Below are 14,451 nucleotides of genomic sequence, written 5' to 3' on the forward strand. Positions count from 1 at the left end.
TTTCCTCCAGTAGTTTGACAAGGCTATAGCTTCTGCACCTACACTTTACCTTCAACTTGCGAAATCTACAGAAAATCACTGTTTTTCCACCTCAAATTTTGCTGCTTGAAGTGAAAATGAGATCCATCTTAATGCTCCTTGTTGCCTTTTATATGCAAAATGGTAAAGATAAAAAAATAGCCATTATAATCCAATGCACTAGCTGTTGATCTAACTTTGTAGAGAAAGTTAGTTGGTACTTATTTTTGGTTCTTTGCTATTTATACTTACATTCCCTTACTTTTATTGATATGTTTTTCAATCCTTTACAATACAAGTTGTACACAAGCATAAAGGGTATTTGTTGAATAAAATTTTTATCTCTCTTCTCAAAGTAATTTTTTAATGCCTTTTTTTTTCTAATTTTGACTGATTTTGTTACCAAAACCTTAACTTCGGGGGAGGTTAGTGTAATTTTACGAACTTGAATTGGATTAAACCAAAAAGGATTTTTGTAGCGGCTACTCTATGATCAAATTAAATTGATTAAATTGAAATTTCTAATCCTATCTTTGATTAGAGCATGAATGATAAATATCTTAACCAAAATAAAACACTTATTAACAAAATTAACTCAGTGTCCTACTTACGAATCGTTGCCTTTTTTTGTCTGGGAGTAGGATAGGAGATATAATCATCTGGATAATGAACCACAATTTACACTACTGCATTACTTCAAACTTGCTACCTAAATGGCAACTTGAGAATGGGTGGCAAAGGTGGCAGTTCTGGCGGCAACAGCGGTGTTGACAACGGAGGAGGGAACGGAAGTTCTGGTGGCAGTGGTTTGTCTAAGGGCGGAGGCAATGGTGGTGCCGGTGGTGGATATATGAAAGCACCGGGTGACGATAGGTCATATATTTCAAGAGCCGGATTTGAGGCAAATCCTCAGCTCTACATTTCGGGCTTACATGGTAGCCAGAGGGACAAATGGACTTTTACATTGAACAAAATGTTAGAATTTTTTAAATAAACATTAGATCTATGTTGAATTGTCAGCTCCATATGGTTTGGATCAACGAAAATTTTATTGAAGTATTAAACAATCTGTAGTAAGTGGATTTTTTGTTTTCCAATTTTGGTATTTTTTTTCTTTAGCAATTACTCCATAAAAGGCAATGGAATTTATTGGAAAGATAGTTTAATTTGGAGAGCACTTCCGACTCGTTTGATTAAGTTTTAGACCATAATTACATGCAAATATGGTCATATGACTACCTCCAATGGCCACCTACAAGCAACTCATTTCTTAGCATTTTTTTCAGTTTGATATCTACTCAATTTTCTTGAGGCATAGCATATATATATATATATATATATATACACACGATAGATCTACATCTATTCTATGTTTCGGGGAGAAGGGGAACCTGAAGAGATCAAGCAGAAACCGGAGGGGATTGAACCTTGGCTTGCCACATTTTTTGGAGCCCATGGTAGGAGGCAGGGTTTGATCTCCTGACCTCCCATCCCACCAACTTCGGTGATGGCCACTGAGCAGTTACATGTTAACTTTGTCACTTTAGTCATTTTTTCCGTAGAAGACACTACTATTTGATGTTAGAGAATGCATAGTCTTTAAATTCTATGAATTCTAGGCAAAGATCAGTCTTCCCTTTAAATGGATATGAAAAAGGATGTTAACGAAAAAAGTTTTTCCTTGACTGCCAACACGAAGCAATACCATCTCATGGGAATTAATTAAAACTGCCTTAGTAAGTGTTGGCCTTGGTCCCTTGCTTTTGATGTTTACAAAACAATGGATAATACTAATATTTCTCCAAGATATACTTTCAGCTATGATGCAAATCAGATTCAAAGATTAATCACATTTGAAAGGGACAAAGTATGCTGAAGCTGTCGGACGCTCAAGAAGTCAGGATCGGACGTCCGATAATCGTTGTGACACTTCGAACCAGAAAACCAGACTACCGGACGTCCGAAAGAATTGAAGAAAAATTTCCAATTTTACATCGTACCTTCGGACGCAGAAAACCAACCTACCAGACGTCCGAAAGAATTGAAGAAAATCTCTTAAGCTCACTGCCTGCTGTCGGACGCAAAAAACAGAAATACCGGACGTCCGACACTCCCAACGGCTAGTTGACTGTTCAGCTACTTTCTATCCGTTGGAAGATTTAATGAAGCACTTTGTTGATCTCCTATAAATAGAGTATGGTTAGAATTTTCAAATAACTTTTGCACACTGAAAATACAAAAGATCTAGAGTGATTTTAGTGAGAAAATACTCTTCAAAGAAAATTTGTAGTCTTAGTGGTGTGAGGTTCATTGTAAGCTTTTCATTTGTGAGTGAATACTTCATGAGTGTAGCTCTATGAGGGTTGTCCTGAGGGATAGTAAAACGTCCTGGTTTGACTGAGTGGAGTTCGGGGCAAGGGGGAGGTGAACCTTCCTTTGTACACAAGAGTGATTGTAATTCATCAACTTGAAGTAGCTTATTTGAATTAATCTACAAGCTCAAGAGGAGTTGGGTAGTTAATTGGTTTGAAATTCTTTCCCTTTTATTTATTTATTGTTATATTGTGATCTTTTAATTGCTTATCGATTGGCTTTTCGATTGGTTGTTTTCGATCCTAACAATTGGTATCAGAGCTTGGTCTCCTAGAGATTAAGCTCAATCGGCTTGGGAGTAAATATGATAACCAACAATGCCATATTTTTTGAAGGACATTCTGTCATTAGACCACCTATGTTTAATGGGTCAAATTATGTGAGTTGGAAAGAAAGAATGATTTTTTTTTGCAATCTATTGATATTGAATTGTGATTTATTATTAGTGAAGGTCCATATGATGCCTCTCTTATAGATGAAAATACTCAGAAATCTAGACCAAAAATAAGAAGTGAACTGACTGCTGCGGATAGAGCTCATCTGACCTTAAATGCAAAAGTCATGAATGTGTTATATTGTGCTTTAGACTCAAATGAATCTATTAGAGTCAAAGGCTGCAAGTCAGCCAAGGAAATTTGGGATAAACTGAGAGAAATTCATAAAGGTAGTGAGAATGTTAGAGAACAAAAGAAATCCATTCTAGTTACAAAGTATGAATCCTTCAAGATGGAATCTCATGAAAACATTGATGAGATGTATTGTAGATTCAATGACCTCATTAAGAATTTGGAGGTGCTAGAAAAGGAATACTCTCTAGGTGAGAAAAATAGAAAAATTCTGAATGCCTTATCCAAGGATTGGGAGAGTAAAGTGACTGCTATTGAGGAAGTTAAAGATCTAAATACCTTGTCTATTGAATCTCTCATTAATTCATTGACTTCTTATGAGCTAAAACTCAAGTCCAAGGTGCAGGAAGAAGAAGATACAAAAGTGAGAAAGAATATTGCTCTGAAGGCTTCACAAGATGAAGATGATACAATTTTCGTAAGTGAAGATGACATGGAAGGTGATGATAGTGATATTGCACTCATCACACGAGACTTCAAAAGAATACTCAACAAGAGGAAATTCAGAAAAGGTGGACCTAACAACTCCTTCCCGAATCAGTCCAACAACTTGAGAAACAATGGGAAGTTAGAGTTCAACAAAAAGCAAACTGATAAGTGCTTTGAATGCGGCCAACCTGGATACTATGCAAATGAGTGTCCAGTGATGAAGAAGAAAGAAGGAAGAAAACCAAGATTCAACAAATTTCAATTCACATGGAATGAGTGCAACTCCGATGGTGAAATTGAAGAGGATGAAGAATCTGCTCAATTGGCTTTTATGGTCATTGGAGATGATGAGGTAACATCTTCTAACTCTCAATTTGAAAGTGATGATGAAAGTGATGATGATCTTGAATCTTTCATTATAAAATTGCATGATAGTTTGAAAAAGTCTTATACTAGAAATAAGGAATTAAAACATAAAATTGACTTTCTTCTTCAGGATAATGCACGTCTCTTTCAAGAAAATAAAAAGTTGAGAACTGAAAATGACTACTTCAAAAAGAATTAGACTGTCTTACATTTTGAGCTTAACAGAAAAAAGAAGTGTTGTGAATTATTCAAAAAGGAACAAAGTGATTTGAAAAGAAGAATGAATGATTTAAATGAGTTACTACAATATAAGAAACAAAACTGCTTTCAAGAAAATGAAACAAAACCTTATTTTGGCACTTATGAGAAGAAGATAAATTTTGGTACTCATCAGATAAGGCTGAATCAGAATGCAAATGAATTTGCTATTTATAAGAGAAGACAAGTAAGATTTATTAAACTTGTTCATGTAAATAACTCCTTGATTATGTGTAATTTCTGTTGTCAAAAAGGTCACATGAAAAGTGATTGCTATGTGAGAAAGAATATGAAAAAAGGCATGAAATGCATGTGGATAGTTAGACATGATACTAACTCTAACAAGTAGGAGATATTGGTAAGATTGATGAGATTCTTGTTCATAATATTTTTTGTTGTATTTCTCTTTTGATTTTTTCTGATGCTTTGAACTCAGTTTTCCTTGATGTTTTTGGATATTACTGAATTTGTATGATGTCAAAAAGGGGGGAGAGAAAAGAACGATTCTGATTTAATGATGATTTGCTTTGTCAAAAATCTCTGTCATATGTTGATACTTCTTTTGATATCAAATTCTCTGTGATATGTTGGTGATTGCTGTCATTTTTCTGTTTTTATACTCTGTTATTGTTGCTGGATTATGATAGTTGATTTTTTACTCTCATCTTATGATGACAAAAAAGGGGAGAGATGGATGCTATGTGTAAGGGGGAGTTTTTCTGAAATTATAAGTTTGGATGCTATGAGTGAGGAGGAGCTTATGCTCATATGCTCTATTTTTTCTTTCTTCCATCCATTGTTTTGTCATCATCAAAAAGGGGGAAAATGTTGGCCTTGGTCCCTTGCTTTTGATGTTTACAAAACAATGGATAATACTAATATTTCTCCAAGATATACTTTCAGCTATGATGCAAATCAGATTCAAAGATTAATCACATTTGAGAGGGACAAAGTATGCTGAAGCTGTCGGACGCTCAAGAAGTCAGGATTGGACGTCCGATAATCGTTGCGACACTTCGAACGTAGAAAACCAGACTACCGGACGTCCGAAAGAATTGAAGAAAAATTTCCAGTTTTACATCGTACCTTCGGACGCAGAAAACCAACCTACTTGACGTCCGAAAAAATTGAAGAAAATCTCTTAAACTCACTGCCTGCTGTTGGACGCAAAAAATAGGAGTACCGGACGTCCGACACTCCCAACGGCTAGTTGACTGTTCAGCTACTTTCTATTCGTTGGAAGCTTTAATGAAGCACTTTGTTGATCTCCTATAAATAGAGTATGGTCAGAATCTTCAAATAACTTTTGCACACCGAAGATACAAAAGATCTAGAGTGATTTTAGTGAGAAAATACTTTTCAAAGAAGATTTGTAGTTTTAGTGGTGTGAGGTTCATTGTAAGCTTTTGATTTGTGAGTGAATACTTCATGAGTGTAGCTCTGTGAGGGTTGTCCTGAGGGATAGTAAAACGTCCTGGTTTGACCGAGTGGAGTTCGGGGCAAGGAGGAGGTGAACCTTCCTTTGTACACAAGAGTGATTGTAATTCATCAACTTGAAGTAGCTTGTTTGAATTAATCTACAAGCTCAAGAGGAGTTGGGTAGTTAATTGGTTTGAAATTCTTTCCCTTTTATTTATTTATTGTTATATTGTGATCTTTTAATTGCTTATCGATTGGCTTTTCGATTGGTTGTTTTCGATCCTAACAGTAAGTTTGAGTAGTAAAATTGAAATCAGAAGTATAACACTACAAATTTCAATTGTTACCACCAAAGCGCATTAAACAAATAAATAAACCAAAGAAAAAGTTTTTCACCTTCACTGCCATGCATAACTATCTACACGTACAAAACATCTTATAAGGTCTTAGAATATTCTTTTTTCCCTCATTGCAAAAGTAAAGTCTTAAAAAATGTTAGAAAAATGATTCAAAACGTCTCTTATATTTTGCAACATGACTTTTTTATCCATCACTTTTAAAAGTGTAATTTTACGTCTCTTACAAATTTATATTGGTCAAATTTGATCCCTACCTAAGTTTTTGAATAGTTTTTAGTCGGATTAGACCACGTGCTTTACACATGATCATTTTTTTAGGGTTAAAATTGTTAAATTAAATTTCACATAATCCGATCCACAATCTCTCATATTTCACAAAGTGAATTTTTCAAAAATTTTAAAGATTATTACACAGATAAAAGCATATGAAAAATAAATTTTTTCCCTTTTTTTTCCGGGAACCTTATAATATAAATTCCCTAATGATCTGTAATTCCGTTTTCAGATTCTTAGTTGGACTATAGATTGAACAGAAAACTACGTTCAAAATTTTAAGGATTAATCTTTATCCCAAATATCTCTAAAAAAGAATACAAATTCCTTGAATTAGATGTCACATGCTAAAAAATCCGTGTAGTCAAATTAGTTTCCCCATGCAGTCATGCATTTGACTCTTAAATTGACAAGAAAAATTTATCATTTCAAGTGCAGAAATTAAATACTTCCTAATCAAATTATGCCTATATAAACCCCACTCATCATCCAATCGAAGTGTTGGCATCAAAATTGTAATAACTTCAACAATTACTACTATTGTTTAAGTGATCAAGATTGAAGAGCATTTGGAGATGGATAACAAGGGTTGCAGCAAAGAAACTGGGGTAGGTGCAGCAGGAGCCGGTGGTGGCAATAGCAGTGGTGGTGGGACTAACAAAGGTGGCAACAATGATCTGATCATGAAGGCTCCTGGTGGTGATGGAGCATATACATCAAGGACTGGCTTTGAGAACGATCCAAAGGGCTACTTTTCTGACCTGCATGCTAAGGAGAAGGCCAGCAAATGAAGAAGGGATGTTTGAGTATCTAAAGATAAAGGGTAAAATACACTAAACCCCCTGTGGTTTGGGTTATTATCATAAAGCCTCCTCATTGTTTGAAAACCCCCAAAGAACCTCCTCGTGGTTTGGATTAATTTGGACAATGAACGGAAATCATCCAATTTGACGGAAAGTGAATTACACACGCTTGACAAGCGAGTGTGATAACAATACATCAAGGGTAATGTGATAATTTTACGTTCTCTTTTCTTTTCTTTCTTTTCTTTTTTTCTTTGTTCTTCCTTTTTTTTTCTTTCTCCTGAACCATCTAGAGTAGAAATTTCATGAATTTAGATGAAATCTAAGACCCAATGGTGTTGAAGATGACGATGAAGGCGGTTACCATGGCAATTGAAGCAGCAAAAATTACCATTGATAGATTGATTCGTACACTTCCATCACTGTAGCAGATGAATTTAGTTGTAAACTCGGGGGCTGCTGGGCGGGACAAATCCTCCTCCTCCGGCGCTACCAGGTGGGTTTGGCATGTGGAATATGGCACTGAAACTTCACCCAAATTCCAGTGAATTTACTCTCTGCTCAGTAATATTACTCCGGCACCGCCTTTAGTGAATTTACTCTCTGCTCAGTAATATAACTCCGGCGCTACCAGGTGGGTTTGAAGTTTCAGTGCCGGGCTTGGACCTGAAGGCAGCGATACATATGGACTTTATTATCATTTGGCACAAATACAGTTTCCCAATTTCCAATTTACGGTGATACAGATGGATTTTATTATCACTGAACTGAAATTTGGCACAAATACAGTTTCCCAATTTCCACCCAAATTCCAGACTGAAACTTCAAAGCTTCGTGCCTCCCTCACCTGATTTTCTCCGCCCTCCAAATTAGTAACAAACATACACTCACACGCTCCCCTATTTTCTTTGGTACGACTCCACCCTAACTCTCTTCATCCTTGTCTCTCCCATTTTTAGCTATTACGTCACGCACCTGCAATCTCCGGGCGTAAGCTCAACTCCATCAACGGCCACCTTAATTAGTGAAACCTCACCGGAAAATGTCACAATCTATTAATTTATCCATTTCCACCTCCTCACCAACTTTCCCCAATTTCGCATCCCTTTCAAGATCCTCAACTTCGTTCCTCACCGGAAGTTTCTAGTTCCCAGTCAAATTCAGACCCTACAGTCTCCGTACACCAGCACTACCGGAGCTTCTCATTGCCAAAGCCTCCTTCGATCTGGACGCACCTTCAACTTCAGCTTTTGCTTCCGCTGCAGCTGCGACTCTAGGTTCGGATAATGGTTTGGGAGGGGTGTTATCGGCTGTGACGCCAGCGGACATGGGCTCGATTGAGGTAGATGCGGTGATGGAGGCTGAGTTGAAGGAGAATGGGTTTTCAATTGAATGGTGGCTGTGGTAATTGGTGGCTGTTCTATTGTTGTCGAAGAAAAAAGTGGAGATTTGGAGAAGATGATAAGTTTTGAAATTTTCAAATGAGCCACTTGATGTTTCTTTATTCTCAAATGAAGTGAAAAAGTTTTTAAATCTTATGTGAATCTTGAACTAACTTTTAGTATAGATTGAAACAAGGTTAATATAGGAATTTCATATTTTCCGTCAAATTAGACGATTTCCGTTCATTGTCCAAATTAGTCCAAATCACAAGGGGGTTCTTTGGGGGTTTTCAAACAATGAGGAGGCTTTATGATAATAACCCAAACCACAAGGGGGTTTAGTGTATTTTACCCAAAGATAAATAAAAATGTTGACTATTTATGTACTTTCATCAACTCTAAAATTTGGATCAATGGAGATAATATATTGAAGTATTAAACTACCGGTTTTGTGTTCAACCCCATTTAGTTAATTTGTGGTTTTAAAAGCATTCTTTTGCATTAAATAGTCCCCACATTTTCTTAAGGCCGAATAACCAATAACTATTTCGAAGCCAAATGCACACAAATTGAACACGGTTTACAGGTATGTTCTTCCTCAATTTCTACCATCAGAGCTAATAAGGCGATGTTCATTCTTATCAAGAGGGTTATAGATAAAAACTAAAAAACAAAAACAAAATCTTCGTACATTCTGTACCAAAAATCCAACAATACTTCGCGACACGGCTGGAAGGGTCACTTGCATTTCAAGGGGCCTTTTGAAGGAGGCCTTTGATTATATATATATCAGCTATAATCTCAAATAATACCAAAAAAAAGCTTTAATCAAAAAGCAATAATTAATTTTTGCCTCAAAGCTTCTCGGTTTCAACTAATAAAGGATCCTGAATATCTAGACGAAAATAGTGCCATAGCGGAAACATCATAATTTATTCCTTGCCGCTTTTTTTCTTTTTTGTCAAAAGCAGTATTTAATTTCATTTCTAGCTTGCTAACATAAGGTTTGTTATAAAAGCGTTACTACCCGAGTGATCTTTCTGTGCACTCTATTCTTGACCATGAATTGGATTGGGTGCATTAAAAAAAAAAAAGAAAGGTGAATTTGAATTTGGCCTTCTAAAATAGACCAACTTACCAGTTCAACTAAACACTTAAAACTGGAAATTTCAATCCAAATGACGCTTTGTGTCAATTCATATGTGTTTATTAATTAAAATTTCGTCAAACTTAAGTGGTATACTGAATTCCTAGCAACTTTGGCTTTAATGAGATACAAAGGAAAAAGATAGTGAGTGCTCTTTTGATCAGCTTTGAAAGATTTGAGATGGCAGATTAACTTTTTTTTTTTTTTTGATTGGAAGAGCAACACTTTATCATTCTTAACTCATTTAACTTGGAGATTAATTGCTTCAAACTTCTTGAAGTTAGTAGGGTTTCACTTTGAGACATAAATTGATGGAAGGGATCATTTGGAACAAAATTTCGAATTGGAGGGCTTAACTATGATGTAATAACATTTAAGGGTTGAATTGACAATTTGGTCAACTTTAAAGGACCAAAAACAGATTATCAAAATGAATTTTCACCCTTTTTAAGCTAGACCTGAAGATTATTGACAAAACCACAAAAATAGCTACTGTTGAATCAATGATAAACATCTTAAATCAAAATAAAACAATCTTAAGAAAATCAAGTCGCCATCCTACTTTCAAATTACTTTTGTTTGTTTGTTTATACAATTTCCTCTAACAGACTCTTTCCACTTTCACACAATTAAGAAGAATAGTTAATGTAATCATTTTTGCTTAGTACCTTTCTTATATGCCCTCCTATTAATACTTTGTTTTAGTGTTACACTATTTAATTTATTATTTATAGTAAAATGATTGACTAATAAAATAGCATACTTATTAATTAAGATACAATTTAACTATGGATATAGCAGTAAATCCATATACTAACCTACACTTCAAAAAAAAATAAACCTATAATTTAGGATAAACACAAAAGAAAAATGGACCTAGCTATCTTATTGAACGGAGAGAGTACTATTTTGTACTTCTCTCCCACCCCAGATCCCCAGTATCTAGGGTCCATGAACTAAATTTATTATGCTACAGAATTCGAGTTAAATTTACCATCCTACAGAATTCGAGTAGTCCAAATATTCTCAACATGCATGCATTACATTAATTTGGGCTATCACAAAATTTTTGCTTCTTAATGGAGTTGATGATTCGAAGACAGCCTTTGCCTCACTTCTTATCAAAATTTGCCTATAAAAACTGACCAGTCTTGGCATAATGATCCATTCGCGAGCAGTTTAGTGCTATACTGGTATATGAATTGTTTCAAACTTGTTAGCTAAAGAGCAACTTCAAAATGGGTCAAGGTGGGAGTTCTGGAGGAGGAGCCAAAGGTAGTGGAGGCAACGGAGGAGGGAAAGGAAGCGCCGGTGGCGGTGGTTCGTCTAAAGGCAGCGGCAGTGTTGGTGCCGGCGGTGGATATATGAAAGCACCTGGTGGTGGTGGCTCATACATTTCAAGAGCCGGATTTGAGGCAAATCCTCGAGGATATTTCTCGGGTTCACGTGGTGGCCAGAAGGGCAAATGAACTTGTATATTGAATAAGATGTTAGAATCTAGCGGCATGTCTTTTGTACTTGTGTTGTGAAGAAAGCAAGATGGATGATAATATTGTAAATGAGATGAAGGATGAAATTTCTTGTCTAGTACAAAAGGTCAAGCCTTTTCAGCCAAATGTGAGGGAGATTTATATCAAAGCCCTCAAAGCTTTAGAATCATCACTGCAAGATATCATTTTGGTGGAACAACCTGTTCTGCACTTTCTCTATACTCTTCTTCGCCATATGATAGAGCTATCAAATGTGAAGGCAAGATTCAAGAGATCTGTAATGGATCAAATCGAAGCATTGCATGAGGAGCTGCAAATTATTAGTTGTTATCTCTTTGATCCATCAGCTTCGCAATACACTCAGAAAATTAAGAAAGTGAGCCATCTACTTTTGCACATCAAAATAGTGCTCTGTCGTGCAGCATATGCTATTTATGCATCTTATGACAGTGATATTCCTGAAGAAATGGCTGGGGAGCTGAATCTTAGAATTGCTGATTTGCTGCTAGAGATAGAGGTTATCGAGATACGTCTATAGTAATATAATTCCAAAATCTCCAAAACTAATGAACTAGGCTTCATGGATTTTGTGATCAAGAATCTGCAAGAGCTGCTAAGTTCAAATGCTGATTCAATTCTTCAGCTGCAGTATCAAATGGAGATGGTTCTTGGAAGCGTATTATCTCTCAGAGAAGATTTTTTTGAAATTGGGGAACAACTTTTCCGAGAACAGGAGGAGCAGAGAGACCCTTTGCTACGTTTCAAAGACATTGTATGCCAGACTGAATTTGTCATTGATTCATTTATTGCCAGAAGTGGTCATCTTTGGGAATGGAAATTGGGGCTGTTTGATATCCTACAACAGATTAAGATTATCAGCAGAGAGGCGCATGCTATTAAAATCAAGAGGACTACCAACACTCAAGTCGCCAAATTTCCAATGAACCTTAGTGGTTTTTCTTCTCTAGCTGGTTAGGAAATTTGTTGGATTGCAAGGTCCCAACCATGAGGCTGGAAATGAAACAAAGAAGTCCATTGGCCATGTGGAGCTTTTTGCTGATGAAGCAAAAAAGATAAAGAAGCAACTTACTAATGGTTTCACAGAGTTGTACATACTCTCGATTGTGGGAATGCCTAGCATTGGTAAGACAACACTAGGCAATTTGATATATGAAAATCCTTAGGTTCCCTTATGCTTTGATGCTCATGCAAGGTGTCATGTCAGTCATGTATATGAAAAAAGAAGATTGTTGCTTGAAATCTTACTGCAAGTTTGCGGGAAAACTGACCAAGTATGGACAATGGAGGATGAAGATTTAGCTTAAAAGTTGTATCAAAGTCTCAAGGGAAAAAAGTTTTTCATCTTCTTGGATGATTTGTGGGATATTAGACCATGGAATGATATGAAAGCCTCTTTCCCAGACGGTAAGAGTGGCAGTAGAAGTACAAGCAGATTTCAAAATATTGCTTCAGAAGCAGGATTCAAGAGCGTGACATATCCTCTTAACCCACTATCAAATATTAGGACCTGGGAGTTACTGCAAGTCAAGCTATTTGGAAAAAGCAAGGTGCCCTTAAGAACTTGTCAATGTTGGTTGGAAAATTGCAACAGAATGCAAAGGCCTAACTCTTGCTGTGGATTTGGTAACTGGACTACTGGGAAAGAAGGCAAGAAATACAGAATGCTGGGCACAGGTTGCAAATAGTTTAAACACAAACCTTCTTGAAGATGAAGACAGACGGTGTATGCACATACTGGAACTTAGTTACAGGCAGTTACCAGACCATTTGAGGCCATGCTTTCTTTATTTCAGAGCATTTCCTTGGAACACAGAAGCGCCAACAAATAAGTTGATGTGGCTATGGATTGCAGAAGGATTTGTTCAACTGCAAAAAGATGATGAAGGAAGCTCAGAGGATGTCGCTGGGAGCTACTTGAATGATCTAATTGGCAGAAGCCTTGTAACAGATTGCAAAGGCGTATCCTCCGATGGAGTGAAAGCAAGCTGCGTCCATGATCTATTGGATGATTTTGCTCTGGCAACAGTTAAAGAAGAGTGCTTTTTGCAGCTGCAAACATGTGTTCATTCTGATCATTTGTCTTCTCATGCCCAGACATTGTACGAGCCATACTGTCTTTGCATCAAAGCCTTTTGGCCGACGTCTTCGCTCTCTAGTGTCTTCTGACTTTTCATGTTCTTGCCCGTTTGAGAGCTTCAAACTTTTCAGGGTGCTGGATATTTTGCACATCAACGTTGGATTCACTCCTCTCATATGTCAGCTAGTTTATTGAAGATTCTTATCTGTTTGCACTTCCTCAACAAAGATGTCCTGGGAAATAAGCAACCTCCAAAACGTGGAAACTTTACTAGTTAGATCACGTCGAGGAATGCAATTGCCCAACACTATTTGGAGACTGGTGAGATTGAGGCTATTGAGGATAGATTGGTTTTGCTATTTTCCATTGTATAATCAAGAATTCATGCAGAAGGCCTTCAAGTTTAATAGCTTACAAACTCTTTCAACACCACGTTTGTTTTTCCATGACCATAAAGATATTGGGAAGACCTTGGGAGCCTTGCCAAACCTTTGAAAGCTGAGTTGCATATTTCTGGTTTCACAGGATTATTCTTCCAAATGCAACTTTTTGCCTGTTTTGGACTTCCTCACTCGACTTGAGTCGCTCAATGTGGTTTACCACGGTCAGTTGCTTCATTATCCTTTTGAATTCAACTTTCCACAAAATATTAAGAAGTTGAATCTATCAGAATTTCAGTTGCCATGGAGTGCCATTTCAAGCATTGGGAAACTGCACAATCTTGAGGTTCTTAAATCATCAGATGCTTCCTTTAAAGGGAAAACATGGGAAATGAAAGAAGGGGAATTCCTTAAAACTCAAATTCTTGAAGACGTTGCACACTGGAATACCTCAGAGGATCATCTCCCTTGCCTTGAGACTCTAGTTGTGAAGAACTGCCACCAACTTGTTGAGATCCCTCCTGGTTTAGGGGGCATACTCACACTGCAGAGGATTGAGTTGCAGGGGATTCAGCCCAGAGAGTGAAAGAATAGGAGGAAATGGGAAATGACCAGATTTTTGTCATCAATAGCCTAGGTTATGTATATTATAGAGCTGGCAATTTGTCCCAAGTCCCAATGGGCTACCCATGCCCAAAGGAACTTTGGGCGGGATGGGTATTATAATTTGGTATTGGGTTTAAGTTGGGACACATCCCAACTATACCCATTAATGAATGGGAAAGGATGGGAAATACTTGGGTACCCATTGGGCTCAAATGGCAAGGGCTCCGTTTGGATTAGCAGTTTTTGGTAGGTGTTTTTGAAATATTTTATTGTAGCAGTGTATATGAAAAATTTTTACTATAAAATTTTTTTGAAATATTTGATATATTAATATGGATGGGATGTTTCTTGAGTTATTGTATATTACTGTAACATTGTATTTGAAAAAATTATTTTTTGAAAAAAAGTCAATCCAAACGGAATC

At 36.6% G+C, this 14,451-nt stretch overlaps 2 protein-coding genes across 2 annotated transcripts; both read left to right on the forward strand.

Moving 5' to 3' along the window:
* The first annotated feature begins 745 nt into the window (after positions 1–745).
* On the forward strand, positions 746–8,332 carry LOC113752175 (keratin, type I cytoskeletal 9-like). Its single transcript, XM_027296305.1, has 4 exons — positions 746–953; positions 6,671–6,900; positions 7,356–7,420; positions 8,089–8,332. Exons 1-4 carry the CDS (start codon positions 746–748, stop codon positions 8,330–8,332), a joined length of 747 nt encoding a protein of 248 aa, XP_027152106.1.
* Positions 8,333–10,992: 2,660 nt separating this feature from the next.
* On the forward strand, positions 10,993–14,007 carry LOC113752176 (putative late blight resistance protein homolog R1B-23). The gene is made up of 6 exons (XM_027296306.1): positions 10,993–11,460; positions 11,587–11,829; positions 11,912–12,086; positions 12,556–13,063; positions 13,173–13,227; positions 13,567–14,007. Exons 1-6 carry the CDS (start codon positions 10,993–10,995, stop codon positions 14,005–14,007), a joined length of 1,890 nt encoding a protein of 629 aa, XP_027152107.1.
* The last annotated feature ends 444 nt before the right edge of the window (positions 14,008–14,451 follow it).

Source organism: Coffea eugenioides, chromosome 11 (genome assembly GCF_003713205.1).
Source record: "Coffea eugenioides isolate CCC68of chromosome 11, Ceug_1.0, whole genome shotgun sequence".
Taxonomy (NCBI): domain Eukaryota; kingdom Viridiplantae; phylum Streptophyta; class Magnoliopsida; order Gentianales; family Rubiaceae; genus Coffea; species Coffea eugenioides.